This window comes from Quercus robur, chromosome 2, assembly GCF_932294415.1.
Source record: "Quercus robur chromosome 2, dhQueRobu3.1, whole genome shotgun sequence".
In the NCBI taxonomy this organism is placed as follows: domain Eukaryota; kingdom Viridiplantae; phylum Streptophyta; class Magnoliopsida; order Fagales; family Fagaceae; genus Quercus; species Quercus robur.
The window spans coordinates 66623173-66644393 of NC_065535.1; the positions used below are offsets into that span (position 1 = coordinate 66623173).

Genomic DNA, 21221 nt, shown 5'->3' on the forward strand with positions numbered 1-21221 from the left:
CCCAAGCTACTGCTTGCATCCAAATTAAGGAAGATGAGACTAAAAATCACATATTTTATCCAAATGCACGGCACAACTCATTCTCATAAGTTTGAAACAAGTGGACTACTTGAAAACAATGCATGCAATCAAATTAGTATTCTTTCAGATGATCAAACATAGAAAACAAGCAAAGCTGCCAACCATAGATAAAGTTTGCCTTACCCATTCCAAAAGCATAAAATCTAAACAACACTACACAACTTGGTTTTGTTTTTTGATGTTCAATAAAAACCAAAAAAAAACTCCTCCTGTTGAGTTTCTGATGTCTTAACAGTCCTTATGCATAATTCAAGCGGAATATGTCATTCAATACGTAAAAGCTCCCCTGCGGTGTTGGAATCAGATGGAACATCTACACAGAAATAAGGCAGTAAATAGGGTTAGAAGGCAAGAATCACACCAGACTGACTAGAACATTTTCACTGATGAGTGATCTACTCATTCAAACACCAAGTGCCCGCCATTCTAGCAGAAAACAATGTAAACACACCAATCCCAAAGTTCCCCCATTATGGCAGGTTGGTAGCGAGCTTTTAACAAAATCTCATCCCTTTGGTAAGTTTCACATTGGAAAAATCAATCAAAATCACCAGCTATTCTGCAGTATTGTGTGAAGTAAAAATCTAGCTCTTGACTCAGCAAAGATACACCTCTTTTTAACATATAAGTAATAAGTTTTATTAGAAATAAGGAATCACCAAGTACATAGAATGTATATTAGATGTACATAACAGTTAAATTCTAAAAGTACAGTGACCAACAAATAAGATTGAGAAAGAATGACTCAGCAAAGATACTCTTAAATACTCGTGTTCCTTATTCAGCATGTACTTGGTGTTGATAGAGGTGTCAGGTGCACTTGAATACACATGCCTCTTAGAGACTAGACACAAGCAAGCATGCAGCTAATTGAAGGAAGACGCACATTTTTAGATATAATAACCTCTAATAAAAAGATTCATAACATATAATATATATATATATATATATATATATGAAGGTTTAAAAACTCAAAAAAGTAATAAATTTTCTGTCTTAGCTCGAATGGATAGTGCTATTGCACAAGATTCATAAGCCCAAATTTTACATCAAGTTATTTCTATTTCTTAAACTTTTTATAGTAAATTTGAAAAAAAAAAAAAATATATATATATATATATATATATCTCAATAAATGGACTACATGAAAAGAATTTAGTCATATAAAGTTTAATTCTATGATAGCTATGATCAGAATAAAGTATATCACTCAATCAAAATATATCCACAAGGCAAAGACCAAAAAGTACAAAAATCATAAATTATCCTTGTTCGATACTTTGGATATGTAAAAGAAACATTATTTGTGCTGTAAAGCACCTTAAGAACAGTGCTTATATACGAAATCAATGGTCCATGTCATTGCCTTCAAGGTTTAGCATTTAATTTTAATGATTCAAATATTTGTTAGTAAAAATTTTAAAATAAAATAAAAAAGCCTTGACATGCTTTGTGCTTCCTTGAAAGGCACCAGAAAAGTGTGCTTGAAGCACGTTTCATTAAATAAGCTTCTCCTCAACCAAGCAAAAAAGCTTAGACCTGGGGTTTTGAGCTTTAAGCATGTTTAAACACATTTTTAACAACACTGCACGTACTACAACCAAGATACAAAACCTATCAAAATTTACATCTCATGAACAAGGAGAGATGGCAACAGATTAATGAGTGGGCTTACAGTGAAACAAACCAAACTTACATGTCCCTAGAGATAGTTTGGTCATGTGCAAAGAGGAATTAATGCACCAATGAAGAAGAATAATTTTGATTCAAGTACATGGAAGAAAAATAGGTAGGGACAACTTAAAAATAACACTAGAAGTAACAAAGATGGACATTTTTACCATGCAACAAAGAGTATGAATTTGGTTATACTTATAATAGAATGGTGTAGAAGAATAAATGAGGCTGACCTCACTTTGTTTGTTGAAGATCCATAGTCAACCTTAAAATTTTTAGGACTAAGGTATATAGAATACTTACACATGCATAAATCGATGGCTATGCCTTTCATAACAAGCATTCGCTAAATATTTCAGGCAATTAAAGTGCCCGAGGAGAAGAAGAAAATAATATTGGCAATCTAAGATTAGTTTCACTTTTCTTATATTTGTCAATTTCCACACAATGTAATATGCAGTTTGAGAACCCTTCAAGCAACAATTAACATAAGTGTGTGCAACTACACTCGTTTCATACAGCTTATCAGTTGACCATAGCAAAAGCCTCAACACCCATTCAGTTCATACTCTACACCATCTAGTCCTACCTAAATAAACAAAATGTCAGACCCTCTAATTCCCATCATGCTTAGAGACAAGACAAGTCCCTAGTAACGCATTCCCTGCACTATCAATGCTCCTTTCACACAAATGCATGCGACCCACATCTTTAGACCTCACATGCATGTCAAAGAGAGGTTGCATACACCCATTACATGAGACACCACCTCACTCATCACAACCCTGAAAACAAGCCTAACTTACTCCACTCAACCATAACTTCACTATCAAGTTCACTTCCCTTATCTTATTTCCAACCTTGCTTTGCCATTGATCACGGCATCCCCAATTCATTCACGCTTAAATGCCAAACATAATTATCCATTCACCAAATACAATGCTCCGTAATTCACAATAAGCAGCCATAATATGACTATCATATAACAGAATACAATTACAAGATACGAGGACATCTGGGTGTTTTTTGTTTTCTTTCTAATGTTTGTGTTTGGATTTACTTATCAAAAAAAAAAAGTGTGCGTGTTTGGCATGGTAGGTGTTTGAAGAAATACCTGACTGAACTTGAGGGCATGTTGTTCGCCGGAAATCTGAAGATTTCCACTGACGAAGACGAGCATGCCACCGGATGGACCAGAGGGCTGGCAATCGACGGTGGTGATGTGGTGCTTGCACTGCTGGAAGGGGAGGGAGGTGAGCTTAGCTACGATGTTGGGTGAGCCCTGGATCTTCTGCCCCTCGAAGGTCAGCATCGAACCTTCCTGGTACAGGTTCGACAGAGCAGATCGATTCGAATCGAAAGTCGAGTAGTAGTGCTCGACAAACGCCTTCGACACTTCGTCTGGGTTCATTTTTTTTTTCGATCCTCTCTCAACTCTCTCTCTCACCTTTGCTTTGCGGCTCTCTCTCTCCTCTCTCTTACTGTCTCGCAAAAGTGTGTGACCTTTTGAGAATTGGAAATTCCTGTGGGGCCTTTTATTATTTGATTGTGTCTGCTAGGGCAAAAAAAGAAAGGCAAATCACAGCCGTCAGATTGAGAAAAAAAGAGTAGTTTTTTTTTTTTGGGGGCCTATTGGTTTTATTGGGAAAATAAAAAAATTACGTCGACAGCAGGGTTCGAACCTGCGCGGGCGAAGCCCAACAGATTTCAAGTCTGTCTCCTTAACCACTCGGACATATCGACGCTTGTTTTTTTAATCGCTCTTTTGTTTTAATTTTAGTACAATCTTTTTAGTACAAATCCTTTGTTCAAAATATTATTAATGTTAAGCAATATACTGTAGTATATATATGTGTGTATTCTTTAAAAACCAACCCAAACAAACTCTATGTACACAAAAGTCACTTACTAGTGGCAGTGTTCAAGTAATTCATTAAAATTCCCCTTGTTTCTTAAGTATAGTACCGTGTGGAATTTGACTCTACTGGTCACATGTCACAGCCCTTTTTTGGCCCTTTTTGCCACGACACTGGTAACTGGTAAGTGGTAACAACCAATAAGGTGGGGAACAGGATAAGCTTTAAAAGGAGAGTGAAGAAGTTGCTTTTTTGTTGTCGTCAGGGAATAAGCGAAAATCAAGGCTACTAGATATTACAGAATCTGTTGATTTTGAACACAAATCATCATAATAACTAATACTCTACAATCTACACCTCCCTTTCACTTTAATACTTAAATTTTAAATTCTGTATGCTGATTTGATTATTCTCTCTAATTTGTCCCTTCCACCCCACTTGATCCGAAGTCCGAACCTAAATATTATTGTGCTAATAATATCAGTGTGTTTAGTCCCTGTAGCCTGTAGCTGTAGGCCTCACTTGAAGAATTGCTTTCCATAACCTTTTTTTAATGCTAGGGATAGGAAGAGACAGCTCAGACGATGTGGACCTCACGTGATCCTATTATAGAATACACAAATAGGCAGCGCAATGCATGCTTGCATAAAGTGCGCTCCATGCGACGGGTGTATAAGCCTATATTACGATATGGGTTAGCATTTTTTTTTTTTTTTTTTTTTTGAGAAACAAATGGGATAGCATTCTTAAGAATTTTGAATTTTGAAAATAATTCTGCCTAATGCTCCGTTAGTTTCGATGAAAAACCTTGTGTAAAGATAGTTTTCTAAGTTTTCTAGTGTTTGGTAGCATAAAAAAAAAAGATGAGTTAAAGAAAAACTATCTTTGGTCAATATAAAAAGTATGGCTTATTTTTAGAGATTATTTTCTATTAAATTTTTTTGGAAAACAACTATATCTCACAGCAAGCTAAATAAGAGAAGTTATGAGGTTTTTTTTAACTCATTTAAAGTTGCTACCAAACATTAGAAAATGAAATAATTTTATAGAAAATATTTCTTGAAAAATGACTCGTTTTCTAGAAAACGTCATTACTGAAACAAACAAAGCGTAAAGTCAAGGACCTTATAATTCAATGATAATGTCAACTCTACTTTACAAAGGGATTTAAGATACAAATCCTCCCTCCACTATTATTATAAGCATAACCTTCGAACTAAATAAAAAATAAAAAATCTACCATAAAATTTCTAAAATCATTTTAATTCATTTTGAATCAACATTATAATGACCAGAAAAAATAGAGAGAAAATCTATACACACAACTTTTATGACACAACTCTGATATGGTCGACACTCAAGAGTGATGAGAAAAAAAAGTAGTTGATTTATATAAAAGTGATTGTTTATCATTTACGGTCAACCATTCTAACATGATGTGACAAATAGTGTGGTCCTAAACAAATTGGACAAAATATAATTCACATATTTTTAATTGATAACTAAAATTTTGGAAACTCTATGATGGAGTTTCCGTAAGAATTCTAAAGAATTTTAAACTTAATTTTATATATATATATATATATATATATATATCTTAATCTTGAGATCAAATATGAATTATGTAACATCCTTGGATGTTACACTTCTTTGTTTTTTAGTTACAAGTTACAACAATGGGAGATATTCTATAATGGTGCTACACCTCTTTTGAGTATGAGCATTTGTCAAGTCGGTTTTTTTTTTTTTTTGAGGAACAAGTCGAATTATTTATTACAAGTAATAAAAAGAGGATATATTAAATAACAATCATTTTGTTCCAATGTATCTCCAGTTCTACACCATAGGTCTGTACCACTTAAAAAGTATTATATAATGATTAAATGTTTTTCATGTGAAATAAACTTAATTGAGCGGGATGTGAATATGGCAAGGGAACTTAGGGAAGAAGGTTTGAAAAAGTGTTTTTTGATGGGATGCAACTCTAGCGACTGACCCAAAAATAAACTCCAATATCACACACACACACACACACACACAGAACAACAACAACAACAACAACAACAAAAAACCTTATCTATTATTGTTGTAAGTTGTAACAATTATGAAAATAATAATAATAATCTCCAAAATGCAACCAAATTGAGAGATGTTTCCTAATAATATTTTGATTATTTTGCAAAAATTCAATTTAGTCTTCTAACTTTTAATTTAATTGTCAAATTAATTCCTAAAGTTTAATTTTTGTCAATTTAGCCCCTTACTTCAAATGAGTTAATTCGGTCTTTTTGTCTCATTCTGTTAGCAAATGACACCCTTGAAACATATATATATATATATATATATATATATATATATATATTGATACATGATAGAAATTATACTCTAGTCTAATCTAACTGTATATGTGTGTGAAATTCCCTCTTAGAGAACTGAACCCCAGCTCTTGCCCCCCATCCCATAAGAATATTATACTTGTGGATTGACCATCACACCAAGAGTACGAGGTGATTGAAACATGTATTTTTACTAGTTTATAATCTCTACATGTACATAGGTGTAATTAAAACAATGTTCTCTCTATGTAACCTCTTTATAGGGTGAAAACTCATCCATGAAACCTTTAGAGCCTGTTTGGATTGGGGGGGAAAGGAGAGAAAGTGGACGTGAGTATAGTAGAATTGGTTGAAAATAAGCTAATTTTGATGCAAAACTACTCTACTCCTTCTCCTTCCCCTTCAATCCAAACAGACCATTAATATTTTCTTTTTTGAAAACTTGTTTAGATGGGTTAGAAGTTAGAACTTGCAAGAAATATAAAATCAGTAAATCAAGCTCTTGGAGAGTGGACTTTCCCTAGTAATTTCTCTGGTTGACCATTGCCAACAGCCTTCCCTTCTAGAGTCGAAAAAGCCCTTAAGTTTGAGATATATTTTTACAAACCTTATGTTTGATAGTTGTTCTTTGCCTTTGGAGTATTATTACCATTATTATAATTTAATTAAATCTTTTCAATTTAAAAAAAAAAAAAAATACAATATTATGCAATAGCAGCAATACTGCCCAAATAAAAGTCCAACTAGGCCCCCATCCCACGCTATCTAGACTAGTATGCAACTATTTCAAGGTCCAAAAATGGAAGATTTTTGGATATGAATTAGAGAAGAAGTACGTGGCTTGGGGATATATGACCGTTTGATGGGGCATTTTTGGTCAGTGTTTTTAAATAATACTATATGTTATAGAGACATTATTGTCGTAATGCAAAAATTCAAAATCTTAGGAACGAATTCCAATTGCAAAGTACAATATGATAATATCAATTTGAAAGAACAAACAAACTAAATAGATTATTCAGCCAAAAAAAAAAAAAAAACAAACACTAAATAGATCACAAAAACCATAGCTCCTATACAGGACAACATTAAAAAAATGAGAGAAACGTGGAGAACAGCCTCGTCATGCATTTTGACCAAGACATATTTCTGGATTTTTTTTTTTTCTAAATAACCAAATCCCTCAAAAAATATCATTAGTTAGCAAGGTTTGGAAACTATTTAGCAATCTAACAAATCGAATCCCTTAAACTCAAATTTGCTCTTTGAAATCGATCCAGGAGGAGTCGAGTTTCAGTTGGAAATCGAGTGTGAAACACTCGAGTTCCATATTAAAACAAACATGGTAGAAACTCACGCAACAAGAACCCAAATCCCACGCCCTGCTTTGAATCCAAATCTCCCTTCAACAGCAAACTGACGCCTTCAGATCTTTAGCAAAAACAACAAACCCACGCCCTCCATCTCTATGTTTGATCTTCGCTGTTTTTCTTGTCTTGTCTGGGTCTTTGGATTTTGTAGCTTCGCAGGGAGATTTGGGAAGTTTGCCCTCCATCTCTATGTTTTTCCTCTAATTCATTTGATCTTTAGCAAAAACAACAGACACATGCCCTCCATCTCTATGTTTGATCTTTGTTGTTGTTGTTTTTTTTTTTTTGTCTTGTCTGGGTCATTGGATCCAGGAGGAGTTTCAATTGGAAATCGAGTGTGAAACACTCGAGTTCCATATTAAAACAAACATGGTAGAACTCACGCAACAAGAACCCAAATCCCACGCCCTGCTTTGAACCCAAATCTCCCTTCAACAGCAAACTGACGCCTTCAGATCTTTAGCAAAAACAACAAACCCACGCCCTCCATCTCTATGTTTGATCTTCGCTATTTTTCTTGTCTTGTCTGGGTCTTTGGATTTTGTAGCTTCGCAGGGAGATTTGGGAAGTTTGCCATCCATCTCTATGTTTTTCCTCTAATTCATTTGATCTTTAACAAAAACAACAAACCCACGCCCTCCATCTCTATGTTTGATCTTTGTTGTTGTTGTTTTTTTTTTTTGTCTTGTCTGGGTCATTGGATTTCGTAGCCTCACAAGGAGATTTGGGGAGTTTGTTTCCGCCTTGCTTTGGGTTGGTGTTTTTGCTATGGAACTCAAGTGTTTCACTCTCGAGTATGAAACTCGAGTATGAGACACTCGATTTCCAACTGCAACTCAACTCCAACTCGCTTGATTTCAAAGAGCAAAATTAAGTGTAACAGACTTGATTTGTTAGATTGCTAAATAGTTTCAAAACCTTGTTAACTAATGAAATTGTTTGAAAGATTTGATTATTTTGAAAAAAAAAATCCCATATTTCCTAAAGTTTTGTTTGATAGCCACCCCGTGACCATGTTCCCCACATGGTTTTCTACATTTATGAAAAAATTGACAAATTATTCCAAGAGGTACCCGATTATTTTATTCGTATAATTCGACAAAATGTAAAGATCCTTGTGGTGGTGATTGCTTAGCTGTAATTGTATGTTATACATGTATGACACACTCCAGGTCTTTAACATTTATCATTATACTTCTTTGACAAAAAAAAAAAGTTTTTAGAAAAAAAATTCTGTCACTATCATTTTTTTTTTTTTTTTGCTAAGCTGTCACTATCATTTAAATATGTTGAATAGTTCCTCCATATATTTCTCAAATCACATGTTACGTGCTTAGTGATTTATAAGCCACACGAATATTATATGAAACATTTTCTTTAATAATATATTTGTTGATGGTACATTGGACCAAGATTTTATTATTTTATTATTATTATTTTTTTAAGATAGTCACAATATATCACTAATCATGCAGCTCGAATCATTTTTCTCTTGACCCAAGCACTTTGTGATATTGCTAAACTATACACAAAATAAAGGGTGAAAAAGCACTGATGCTATATATATAGGAAAAGTTTAACTTCAAATATGTTTAGAGTTTATCTTATTCCAACTTATTAGATAGCGATCAAAGAGACTATCCATGTGTTGTTTTAGTCACATGACTCTCTTAATAAGTCATGTGACTTGTTTAAATAATACACATAGGTAGTCTTATAAATCGTCACGTAATGAGTGAGAAAAAATAACTACAAACATGTTTAGTGCCAAATTTTTTCCATATTTATAACCTATTATATACACGTATCATCATTTGACATATATTTGGAAGAATTTTTTTAATTTAATATTTGGAGAGAATTATGACTTATTTTACTTGAGTATTATCTATAGGAAAAAGTTTGGCTATAAACTTAATTGTAATCAATGGCTATAACTCCATTCAATATCTTTTTATTGAATTTAAAGTTTGATAAATCCACAATTAAATTACATTTTCTTCTTATATCCTTCATACTTGCAAAAAATTTAGAATATTAAAGATCAATAACTATGTCGTAAATCAAATTTTTTAATTTTAAAATTTTTATGCATAAAAATTAAAATCTATGGATTGAATAGTAAATAACATTTGATTGACATGCATGTTAAGAACATAAAGAACATGCAATCTAACAATTATATTCAAAATATATAGTTATGTTAATTTTTTTTAATGGGAGTTGTTGCCATTGGATATAACTAAATTTGTAACCAAATTTTGTCATTATCTATAAATATGTTTATAATAACATTTTTTTAGATAGTTACAATATACTGCTAACATCATAGTTCAAACATTTTTCCCCTAAACCCACAACCATTTTGTATATGAAAACGTGTCAATTAAGCTACAAGACACTCAATCACTCAATTAGTTAATTGATAATGCATTACAAGGCAACTAACGTTTATATTATGATTTAGTGATTTATGCAATTTGAAATAGGTAAATTATCAATTTATATTTTGAATTTGAATATTATACCAATGATTCAATATAACTTATTACTCAATCCTTAAGAGAATTGTTACGTTCACAACAATTTTACAATAAATCATATGTTGTTAGTTGTTATTGGTTCTAATTTGAATCCATAACTTATATTACTTTTTTTTGCCTACACATAATAACCAAAACAACCTGCCACTTATAGGATTTATTATAAAAGAGTTGTGAAAATATTATAGGTATAGCACTTCTCCCATCTTTTATACTCTTATTCTCCAAAAAAATAAAAAATATATTCTATATTTTGATTAGCTTTCATGGTTTGGAAAGTAAATCCTACCTTCCCACGTTATGGGATTGGTAATAATGTAATATGCAAATATGCTAGCTTGTGTCTTGTGATGTGTATTTTACCATTCGAGGGAAAATAAACAAATCAAGTTGGTAATCTAACAATCACAACCACGTACCAAAAAAATAAAATAAGATAAAAAGCACGAAAACGAAAGTAGTATCATAATTGTTGAGGATATCAATTATCAGACCTATTTTTTTAGGATACAAATACAAATTTACGTAAACAATGACATATGAGTGCTTGGGTTTTCTAAAGTCATGTCCTAAATGATGACTCTCCAATTACAAATAAAATTTTCTCTCCCCCACTCAGTATTGAGATTGACCGCTTGTACATAATGCAGTATAAAGTAATAATGTTTATTAATTGAAGGGCGGAAAGGTAGTACACAAAATGGTAACTAATTTGAATTATTGCGACCAATGATGGATCTATATATATATATATATATATATATATATATATATATATATTTGAGCAAAGAGGAATTTTATTTAAAAGAAAATAAATTACAGGACCACACGTCTACAAGCACTTTTCTATGAGTGTCTATTTGAAAACTATCCTTAATATACTGCTCATATACAAAAATAGGGCAGGTTTCATAAACAAACCAAAGATGAATATTGCTTCCACCAATCCAAATAAAAACGTTTGTTTTTAATTTTTTTTTTTTTGGACTTGACTTGGGTGCAGAGCTTCAATGCGCTAGCGTTGTGGACTGAATCTTTGCCATATTTTTTGGTCTGTTACAACAAAAGGATAAATTAGAGTGATCAATTTCCATAATCCACCATATCTTTTGTTTTACAACATGTTAATTGAAGCTGGATCTTGGTGGCCTTTTTGTGAGTTGTAAATTGAAAATTTCCTTTCCAGACTTTAGTAGAGAGTTGTTTGAAGTAGATTGTAAAGGAATGGAAATTATGGTTGTTGATGGGGAGGAGGTTCTTTCTCTCACTCAAAATAATTATCTGCCTATTACCTTATCTGCCCTATTTACCTAAAAAACAGAAGCATAAAAAGCAGAACTGAGGATAAACTCCAACCAATTAACAAACACAAACCTAAGAATTAAAGAGTTAGAGTAGGGAGAGTCATGATAGCTTCCCTTTTTCACATGAGAAATATTCCATAAACAAAAGGAGGAAATGAGATGTTTAATAATTTATTAGTCTGCCCATGTTCATGAACTAATTCTCAAAGTGGATACTTAAAATATTTGGGAAAAAAATTGTGGTTTAAAAATATTTAAAAAAAAATGAAAGAGGTTTATAATTCAGTAGCATAATTTCATTCATTCTCAATTGTTGTAACTAGAGAACTTGCATTAGTTAATATAAAATGGCATAAATGAAAAAATTCGGCCAGCTAACCAAAAAAAAAGCATCCACATCAGTTTGTCTAAAATTATATATATCTTACCCACAATTGCAATACCCTTGTAAATTTACACAGCTATTGTTTAGGTGTAAAAATATATTTTATTTATTTCTCATATCATTTTTCGGTTTTTAAAAAGTGGTTTATGTAAATAAAAAATAAATATTTTATTGAAACAAATTCTAAAATAGATAAACAAATGTAGATGTTTTTGCAAAGTAGTTGAGTAAAATAGAAAAATTAGATTCTTATACTAGAAATTTTTGCCATAATTAATGCAAATTCCTCCCCATCTACTCTTGTTACTGTTCGATTTGTATTAAGTATCAATAGCCTACCACCGCATACTCTTGGTGCGATGATCACTCTACAAGTATAAATACTTATGGAGTGTGGGAGGTAAGGGCCGGGGTTCAAGTCTTCAGGAAGGAGCTTCACACACATATACACTTAAATTAGGTTAGAGTAAAAAAAAAAAAAAAAAAAAAATATCAATAGCCAAAGCATGTAATAATATTATGATTTTTTAGTGCTTGTTTGAGATATATAAGTTTATTGCTTATTTTTTCAATCATTTGCATATCTCACCGGCCACCTACTTATTTTATTTAACTTTTTATTATTATTATTATTATTATTATTATTATTATTATTTGTCTTATTAAGAAAAGAAAACTAAAAAGGAAATAATCAATGTCAATTAGTACAAATCTAAAAACATGTACTAAATATAAATTGCGTATCCAATTCAACTTTGTCATCCCATATTTAAAATAAGGCAAAGAGGTTAGAAACCAAGAGTATCGGCCATGGAAACGGTCAACCACCTCAGTTTTTTTCTTCCCATAAACAGTAACCCTTGTCTTTCTTCTTCTTCTTCTTCTTCCCAAAAAAAAATAAACATCATTGTCACACAGTGCCATAAAAATATACAGTATATATTATGTTGTCGCTTCGTTGTCAATTCTCCCATCTATTTTTAATTTTTAAACACTCACGAGTCACTCATGACTCACCGAGTCACCATAATGTCATTACCTGTAAATTTCTGAAATGAATACATATTAATTTTAATTTTTGTCGTACAGTACATTTGCTTTTGGTTTTGGCTTTTTATTTATGAACATAATTCCAATCCAGCTCTTTTTTTATCTCGAAAAAAAAAAAAAAAAATTCTAAGCCTGTCACCCAGTTCAGTGTTCCAACCCAACACATCATCATCGTCAATCATCATACCCCACCTATCTCTCTGTGTCTCACTCTTTGTTTGCTTTTGTTGTTGTCGTTGTTCCCAATAATTAAAAAATCGTCAACCTTTTCTTTCCTCGGAGAATTTAAATCAGAAGCTATGGTGTGAAGTGACTGAGAGAGAGAGAGAGAGAGAGAGAGAGAGAGTCTGAGTGAGTGAATGAATGAAAGATCCGACAACAATGGTGGGTTTTTGGAGAGAGAGTTTATGTTCGTTTGTGAACAACAGATGGCTGGTGTTTGTGGCAGCAATGTGGTTGCAGTCGTGTGCAGGGATTGGGTACTTGTTTGGTAGCATATCACCTGTGATAAAGAGCTCGCTTAGCTATAACCAGAGGCAGGTTGCGAGGCTTGGTGTGGCTAAGGATTTAGGTGACAGTGTTGGGTTCTTGGCTGGGAGCTTGTGTGAGGTCTTGCCCTTGTGGGCTGCTCTTCTTGTTGGTGCTATCCAGAATCTTGTTGGGTATGGCTGGGTTTGGCTTGTTGTCACTGGGAGAGTCCCAACTTTGCCTTTGTGGGCTGTAAGTACCACTTCCATTTGAATTTTTATTATTTTCTCTTTGTTGGGTTTTTGTTTGTTTGAGCTTTGCCATATGTCTATTCGATGTTTCGTTTGTTTGTTGATCGTGTTTGGCTGTTTTGATGTTTTTGGGATCATGTGACTGTGTGAGTTTCAACTTTCAATCAAGAGATGGCCTTTTTTCCTGTCTCTTATTTTTTATTCATCATAGATTTAGCTGATGATTTCAGCTTCCGATGATTTAAATTTCTGTGTCTTATTTTTTATTCATCACAAATTTAGTTGATGATTTATTTTAAAATTGCATGTGTTACAGTTTGTATGTTTCTTTGAAAGAGAGAAGAATTCTAATGCAACATGTTTTCAGACTTTTATTTCAATTTTTTCGTTGAATATCCAAAATTTCCTGCTCTGTACCATTCTTGTTTTAGTATCTGAACTCAAAATAAAAGAAAAGTTGCAGTGATCCAAAAGATTACCAATCTTATTCGTTCTGTGTTTTTAGTTTTTACCCTTTTTTTGAACTCATATTCTGTACAGAGATCTTGATTTTCTCTGGTTTTGATGTTTTACTACAAAAAAGTGAAATGAATTATTTTTGCTGATACTATAGTTTAGTTGAAACTTTCATGTGATTCTGTTTTATTTGGAAGGAATTGATTACATTAAATACGAAAATAAAAGCAAATAAAAATAAATCCAAAACCTAAATGATCACAGAATCAATTAGCATTAATTACATGCTAAAAGTGCTCAGCATCTATCAGCATCAATCAACATTAATTAGGATCAATTAGAATCCACCATCAAAAAAAGAAGAAGGATCAATTAGAATCAATCAGGTACAACAGGCATATTTAGTGTCCGCACCAAAGGCAACAGTGTGTCTTAGGGCACATGTTAGTAAAATCTTTGTTTTTATCTTCTTATTAAGAATCTATGAGATGCAGGTCCAAATTGTTTGGTCTCTGACTTGTATGCTGGGATGCACGGACGCGGCTCCCAGGCCGGCGCACCCGCGTCCGACGCGGCGACGCGGGAGGGACGCCGCAGACTGTGCGTCCGTCCCGCGTCGTGCCGCGTCGCGCCACGTGGCGGATCCCGACTCGGGCCGACGCGGCCAAAGTCGGCGCCGACGCGGCCAAAGTCGGCGCCGACGCGGCCGAAATCGAGCCGACTCGGTCCGTATCGGCCGTATCGGCCTGTATCGGCCGAAACGGCCGAGTCAGGCCGAAATTCAAAAAAAAAAAAAAAAAAAAAAAGGTGCAAACGCACCGTTTGACTTACCCAGACCCCTTAAGTCACTCACACTTCATCCAAATCTCCTCTCTCACTCCGTCCCTCATCTCCTTCTCTGTGTGCTTCACTGCTTCGTCCCTCATCTCTGTGTGCTCCGTCCATAATGATTGCTGTGTGCACACTGCACTGCTTCAGCCTTTAGGTGTGCTCTCTCTGCTCTTTTCTTGAATTTTTATTCTTTGTTCTTTACGATTTCTCTCTTTCAAATTGCTTAGAAATAAATTTGTGAATCTGAAAATTTACGTTTTAGTTGTTATCTACTATTACTCTTAAATTTGGTATTTGTTTATATAATGTGAAAAAGTAAAAGTATGCTTAGCAATATATTAAATATATATTATAAAAATATTTTTAATAATTTTTTAATCGCCGAGTCCTGCCGTACCCGCACCCACCTTTTTCAAAAATTGCCGAGTCCCGCACCCGCACCCGCACCTGCACCCGAGTCCCGAAACGCACCCGTGCTTCATAGCTTGTATGTTGCCTCTAAAATGCATTAAATATAGATTTCTAACATTGTTGCTGAATTAGAAATTTGTTCTTTCCATCAGATCATATTGTCCAACTAGTTGTTCTCATATTCATAAATAAATTTAAAAAAAAAAAAAAAAAAAAAACTAGTTCTCATGCTAAACATTAAATTGAACTTTTGTAACACTTGGTATCTAGTATATATCTTCTTAAAGGTCGGTCCTGCTTCTTGCAAGATGGTTATTTTACTCCAGCATTTCTTTTGTTGGTTACTACATATACAAGGCCATGATTGAGAATTAGATACTTTAGTGATATGCTTAACTATTGGGCTATGTATTTCACCAGAATCTTTTTTATGGATGATCTTCAAGAAATAGCTTGCTTTATGTGGTGATAGAAGAGGGAAGTTTCTTTTCTCTGTCTTTTCCCAACCGAATAGAAGGACATGAGACTTAGTTAAAGAGAAACGCTTATAGATTGACTGAGCAAAGGATTTTGAGTTCTTATTTGTCTCCATCAAACTTATATAATTTTATTTTATGTTTATCTCAGTCTAAGAGCTATTGAATTTAGTTTTAAAAGTAATTTATCAGTTCACTAAAACTGCACATGTGAAGTGAGTCCTGTGAGCTCTAAAGGATGAGCTGTGAGCTGTGCTGAGCACAAGCAAGTGAAGCTGATAATCCTTTACTGATCAATAAGCCAAGGCCAGCTAAATTGAGAGCGGTTCTTCTTCTTCTTTCAATGTTACTTACTAGTTGTCATATTAAATGTGCACATACTTTATTGAGACCCTTAGGGTGACATTTGGATGCAATCTATTTCACATTACTTGAATGCTATTAAGGACTCCAGACATTTGGCTCACACTCGTAATAATTTTCTTTTCCCCCCTTCTGGATTCCGAGAATGTATTGCTATATTAAGAAAATTATCTGAAGGCTCAACATTAGTGCTTATGTTTTTTTTTTTTTTGAGAAACAGTGCTTATGTTTTCTGAGTCTGAGATATTTAGAAAACTTTTGAATCTTATATACCATCTTGGCTGGTTATATCATTAACAGAAATCAGTATGCAGATGTGCATTCTTATATTTGTGGGAACAAATGGTGAGACATACTTCAACACAGTTGCTCTGGTTTCTTGCGTGCAAAATTTCCCAAAAAGTAGGGGTCCTGTGGTTGGAATTCTGAAAGGATTTGCTGGATTGGGTGGTGCAATTTTGACTCAGATATATACAGTGATTCATTCCCCTGATCATGCATCTCTGATTTTCATGGTTGCAGTCGGTCCAGCAATGGTAGTTATTGCTCTAATGTTCCTTGTCAGACCTGTTAAAGGTCACAAACAAGTCCGGCCAACTGATGGCGTATGCTTCACATATATCTATAGTGTGTGCATCCTACTGGCTGCTTATTTGATGGGGGTCATGCTTGTTGAAGATCTGGTTGATTTGAACCATACAGTGATCACAGTTTTTACTGTAATTTTGTTTATCCTTCTCCTGATTCCAATTGTGATTCCCGTGTCACTGAGTTTTTTGATAGATCCAAGACCTCCAGAAGAAGAGGCACTTCTGCCTGAGCCACAGAAACAAGAACCTGGCGGACTTCAACAGGAGTCTAGTGAGCTAATATTCAGTGAGCTGGAAGATGAAAAGCCTAAGGAAGTGGACTTGCTTCCAGCATCAGAGAGGCAAAAACGAATTGCCCAATTGCAAGCAAGACTCTTCCAGGCAGCTGCAGATGGAGCAGTAAGGGTCAAGAGGAGGAGGGGTCCACATAGAGGGGAGGACTTCACCCTGATGCAAGCTTTAATTAAAGCAGACTTTTGGCTTATGTTTTTCTCACTTCTATTGGGTTCTGGATCTGGGTTGACAGTGATTGATAATCTGGGTCAGATGAGCCAGTCTCTAGGGTATGATAACACACATATATTTGTATCCATGATCAGCATTTGGAACTTTTTAGGTCGAATTGGTGGCGGTTACTTCTCTGAGCTTATTGTGAGGTACAAGTTGATCTCATTTCCTGCTGGATGTTTATTAAGCTTTAATTTTGATTTTGAGTTTTTTCCCCCTCACCCATGTGATTTTATTCAATAGGGACTATGCTTATCCAAGACCAGTGGCAATGGCTGTGGCGCAATTCATTATGGCAATTGGTCATATTTTCTTTGCAATGGGGTGGCCTGGGGCAATGTACATTGGTACGCTGTTGATTGGACTTGGTTATGGGGCTCATTGGGCGATTGTGCCAGCTGCTGCCTCCGAGTTGTTTGGTTTGAAAAAATTTGGGGCTTTGTACAATTTCCTCACATTGGCAAACCCTGCAGGTTCTTTAGTCTTCTCTGGTCTAATTGCTAGCAGTATATATGACCGTGAAGCAGAGAAGCAAGCTCATCAACACCATTCCCAGCAGCAGAATTGGGGATCAATTTTCTCAGGCATGTTTGGTGTGGATGAACCACTGAAGTGTGAAGGTGCTGTATGCTTCTTTCTAACTTCAGTAATAATGTCTGGATTCTGCATTATCGCAGTTGTATTAAGCATGATTCTTGTTTATCGGACCAAGATTGTATATGCTCACCTCTATGGGAAATCAAGTTCAACTAGGCTTACATAACCAGATTATCATCCAAATTATTGTGGTTTGTTCAAGGTTCTCTAGTTATCTTCCATGTTATTATAAACGTTCATGATACATCATGAGAATGATGTGAAGGAAAGCATGGTCCAAAAACTTCTCTTGAGAAGCATGGTCCAAAAACTTCTCTTGAGAGTGAGACCTTTGCTCCGTGTAGTGTGTTGTAGACTTGTAGTTGGTCACTAAGGGCTTAGTTGTGTTGTGTGAGATTTTCTCATTTGAATGTTGAGATGTTGTATTTATTACCTCTCCAAACATTAATTGACTTGAAGTTTTTAGAATCACTGCCAGTTTTGTCCACTGTGCTTCACAAATAAATAAAACATGCTTGCCCAGTATGTTCTTGGTTTCTGTTCTTTACCATTGTCTTCAAGGTGCTATGTGTTGAGGCTGTTTTTTCTCATGCCATGTGGTGTAATTTCATTTGAACTTGTATCCAGCCACATAGGTTGAGCTTTTGTTTCAAGATAATTTGAACTTCAACGCAAATGAGGCCCAAACTTGTATCCAACCACATGGGATGAGCCTTTGCCCAGAATTCTTTATACTTTTCTAGTTGGGCTCATGGTCCACAATTGTTTTCACCTCTAGGGAATGGGCTCACGATCTAATTTCAATTACATCATAAATGGGCTCATGGTCCACATTATTTCTTCACTTCACCGTGTGGACTCTTATTGGACCCTTAGCTTGTATATATATATATATATATATTTATATATTTTTCTTGGATTGGGTTTATGGCCGAAATTTCACAGAATGAGGTCAAGGTATGCATATTTCCTGTACATTATTTCTTTCATATCTTTATAATGGGATTCTACAATTAGTGCTCCTATTTATCCAAAATGTATTTGAAGAAAAATGTCCAATTACAAACTAATTAAATTTTTGGGCCAGAAGGCTACAAAATCATAATCCAAATCAATCTGATGTATTGAATTTGTATTGCTCTGTTTTAATGAAATATCTTCTTCCTAAACCCCCCAAAAAAAAAAAAAAAAAAAAAACTCATAAAAAGTTTACAAACTAATGTAAAAATAAATAAATAATGCAATTGGTACCACTTCAACAACTCAATACAACAACTCAATAAATAAATTGTAAGGCATCTATTACCAGCTTAATGAACACTCTTATTGGAAGCAATTTTATAACCGAGAATTAAATAATGGAACACATTATTATTGAATATATCTTACAACCCAGCCGACATATTCTAATTAAATGAATAATAATACAAGTGCAGCAATTGCTACCTATATTATATATAGTAATCAATTTTCGTGATTACAGATTAACTTCTGTTCTTCGGAGGGTATTATTTCACAATGATCATACTTTCCTCACTAGAACCTGTAATTGTTGCTAGGATATATCCTATCTTCATGAATTGAATGCTGTGCAGTCTGTCCTAATCTGTCCATCGTTACCAGTCTTAACACCAACTCTACCGAGCTTCCTCATTGCCGCGATAAAAGCTCCATTGAAATCACCAGGATTGTTCGCAAAATCTACTATAGTAGGTTGAGATGTTGGGTCAGTGTAGAGCACCTGATCTGAAGTTAACAAGCCCTTTCCTGCAACTAGGTTTTGGTAGTACACATTGTCAAAAGTTTGCGGGGTTACAGGATCAAGATCAACAGCTATGCTGGGGTCTACATTTTGAGGACAACCTGCTTCCAACTGCTGGGCATAAGTAGGATTCAAAGAAGGGTCGACAGGAGAGGATGATGAAAATGAGTACAAGCGGTTTGAAAAGCGACTGCAGTGTGAGAAGCCTACAGTATGAGCTCCAGACAATGCAATCATATCATTTTGGCTAAGATTGTTTTTGGCAAAAATGGTGCTGAGCTGGTTGAGATTAAAGGTTGGTTCTGGCAAATTACCAGCTACCAGAGATGCCCGAGAAATAAGGCCATCGCGGCGTCCAAGTTCTACATTGAATGAAGGGCCTCCAGCCTGAGAGTTTTGTATATATTAGTTCGATTATGTAAGATAGAAATGTAGTTAGCTTTGGTTTGAAGTACAGATAATTGAATAAGCAACCAAACCAGTCTTACCAGGACAACAACATCTCTTGCAGCAATAGCTAAAATGTCGGCACATGAGACTTTGCCAGGGCAGGCTTGTTCCACGGCTTGCTTTGCCTTGATGACAGTGTCAAACCCATCTCCAGCTAGGGAAAGATTATCTTGGGCATCCTTTTCTGCATCACTATTTGGCGATGATATCATGATTGAGCCGTCACATCCCTACCAAGAAAAGTATAGAGAATTATTATAGCCAATTGTAAACGGTTTTAGACCTCATGTATGTATGTATCTAATAAGAGGATTTATTAACAAGAGGATTCTTTGTTTGAGTTTCAACATTTTACGTACTAAAATACTTAATTTCTCTAAAATACCACTATTTTTTAGTTAAATAATTTTTAATTAAAAACACAAATTAGTTAGAAGAGTAATTTATTATTCCTAAGTTTTAGGTTTTTTTCTTTATTTTCTCCATTTAACCTAAAACTTAAGACACTATCTCTATCTTATTTTTAAATATTATTCCATGTTACCTTACATTTTTTTAAAAAAAATAATAACACTTTTCCTAAACATATTTATAATTGTTATTGGATACAAGTGAAAATTGCTTATTTCCAATAGCATATTTGCATGATACAAGACAAAAAGTATAAAGACTAACTTATTTTCAAAATGTTAAAAATTAAATTATTAAAAATAAAGCTGAGACAAAAAGTAACGTAAAACCTGCCAACAATACATTAAAAAAAATTAAAGCATATAATCCTTCCCCAAATACACACTAATGAACAATTAGTCAATCATAGCATTTGAAAAACCTGCAGGCTTCAAAAGTTTTCTCTAGATAGGTTAGGCATATTTATGCGTGTCATGTTTTACAAAGCCTTATAAACCTTTTGTGCACTTTACTCTACCGTGACCTTCCTACATGCGGAGTAGAATCCTCTGCATTTCAGGTCAATTTCTCACTATCCCTTTAATGACCATATATAAATTCCACGAATGAAAAGAAAAAAAGAGTAAAAGTTTCAAACCTGTGGAATTAATGGAAAAACACATGTAGACACTAGAAAGCAGAAATCATTGACAAATCTAGAAGAATTATATCCAAGGAAACTCACAAACATTTTACTTGGATATATCATATATATGTATATATATATCTAGTAATTATTTTTTTGATGAACTATCTAGTAATTATTTGTGTCCTTGTGATCTCAATCAAACAAATAGTTGTTGAAGACTTAAATGTTACATGTCGCTATCCATTTAGAATTATGTGATTTAGTATTTCAAGTTACCTCATAGCTAGTCAAAAGTTCTGTCATGCCAGGTTGTGCATGAATACAACAGCATCCAATTGTGACTGTTTCCAATAATAATTAAATAAAATAAATTTATCTTTTTAATAATAATAAAATAAATCAGTAATTCAGAGCCTCA

At 34.1% G+C, this 21221-nt stretch overlaps 3 protein-coding genes and 1 non-coding gene across 6 annotated transcripts in view; 1 reads left to right on the plus strand and 3 right to left on the minus strand.

Moving 5' to 3' along the window:
• Nucleotides 1-106: 106 nt before the first annotated feature.
• On the minus strand, nucleotides 107-3277 carry LOC126714588 (nuclear transport factor 2B-like). The gene is made up of 2 exons (XM_050414795.1): nucleotides 2873-3277; nucleotides 107-394 (listed from the first exon to the last, which is right to left on the minus strand). Exons 1-2 carry the CDS (start codon nucleotides 3167-3169, stop codon nucleotides 320-322), a joined length of 372 nt encoding a protein of 123 aa, XP_050270752.1. The 5' UTR covers nucleotides 3170-3277; the 3' UTR covers nucleotides 107-319.
• A 142-nt stretch (nucleotides 3278-3419) lies between these two features.
• Nucleotides 3420-3501, minus strand: TRNAS-UGA (transfer RNA serine (anticodon UGA)). The gene has a single exon. It is a non-coding gene; the product is annotated as a tRNA-Ser (tRNA).
• An 8923-nt stretch (nucleotides 3502-12424) lies between these two features.
• Nucleotides 12425-21221, plus strand: part of LOC126714589 (protein NUCLEAR FUSION DEFECTIVE 4) — a 52641-nt gene continuing 43844 nt past the window's right edge. The window contains exons 1-3 of the mRNA XM_050414796.1: nucleotides 12425-13322; nucleotides 16173-17104; nucleotides 17199-17575. Coding sequence (XP_050270753.1) covers nucleotides 12966-13322; nucleotides 16173-17104; nucleotides 17199-17575 — 1666 coding nt within the window. The 5' untranslated portion in view covers nucleotides 12425-12965. The remainder of the gene's footprint in view (nucleotides 13323-16172; nucleotides 17105-17198; nucleotides 17576-21221) is intronic.
• The window catches only part of LOC126714590 (peroxidase 55-like), a 50137-nt gene continuing 47819 nt past the window's right edge, over nucleotides 18904-21221 (minus strand). For 2 of the 3 annotated variants that reach the window (XM_050414798.1, XM_050414797.1), the window contains exons 2-3: nucleotides 19803-19994; nucleotides 18904-19701 (exon numbers count right to left, since the gene is read on the minus strand). In XM_050414798.1, coding sequence (XP_050270755.1) covers nucleotides 19126-19701; nucleotides 19803-19994 — 768 coding nt within the window. In that variant the 3' untranslated portion in view covers nucleotides 18904-19125. The remainder of the gene's footprint in view (nucleotides 19702-19802; nucleotides 19995-21221) is intronic. The other variant, XM_050414799.1, reaches the window with a different exon arrangement.

Coding starts and splice junctions, on each gene's coding strand:
- LOC126714588 (XM_050414795.1), bottom strand. CDS start 3,169: ATGAACCCAGACGAAGTGTCGAAGGCGTTTGTCGAGCACTACTACTCG. Junction 395..2,872: donor ATGCCCTCAAGTTCAGTCAG/GTATTTCTTCAA, acceptor ATTTCTGTGTAG/ATGTTCCATCTGATTCCAAC.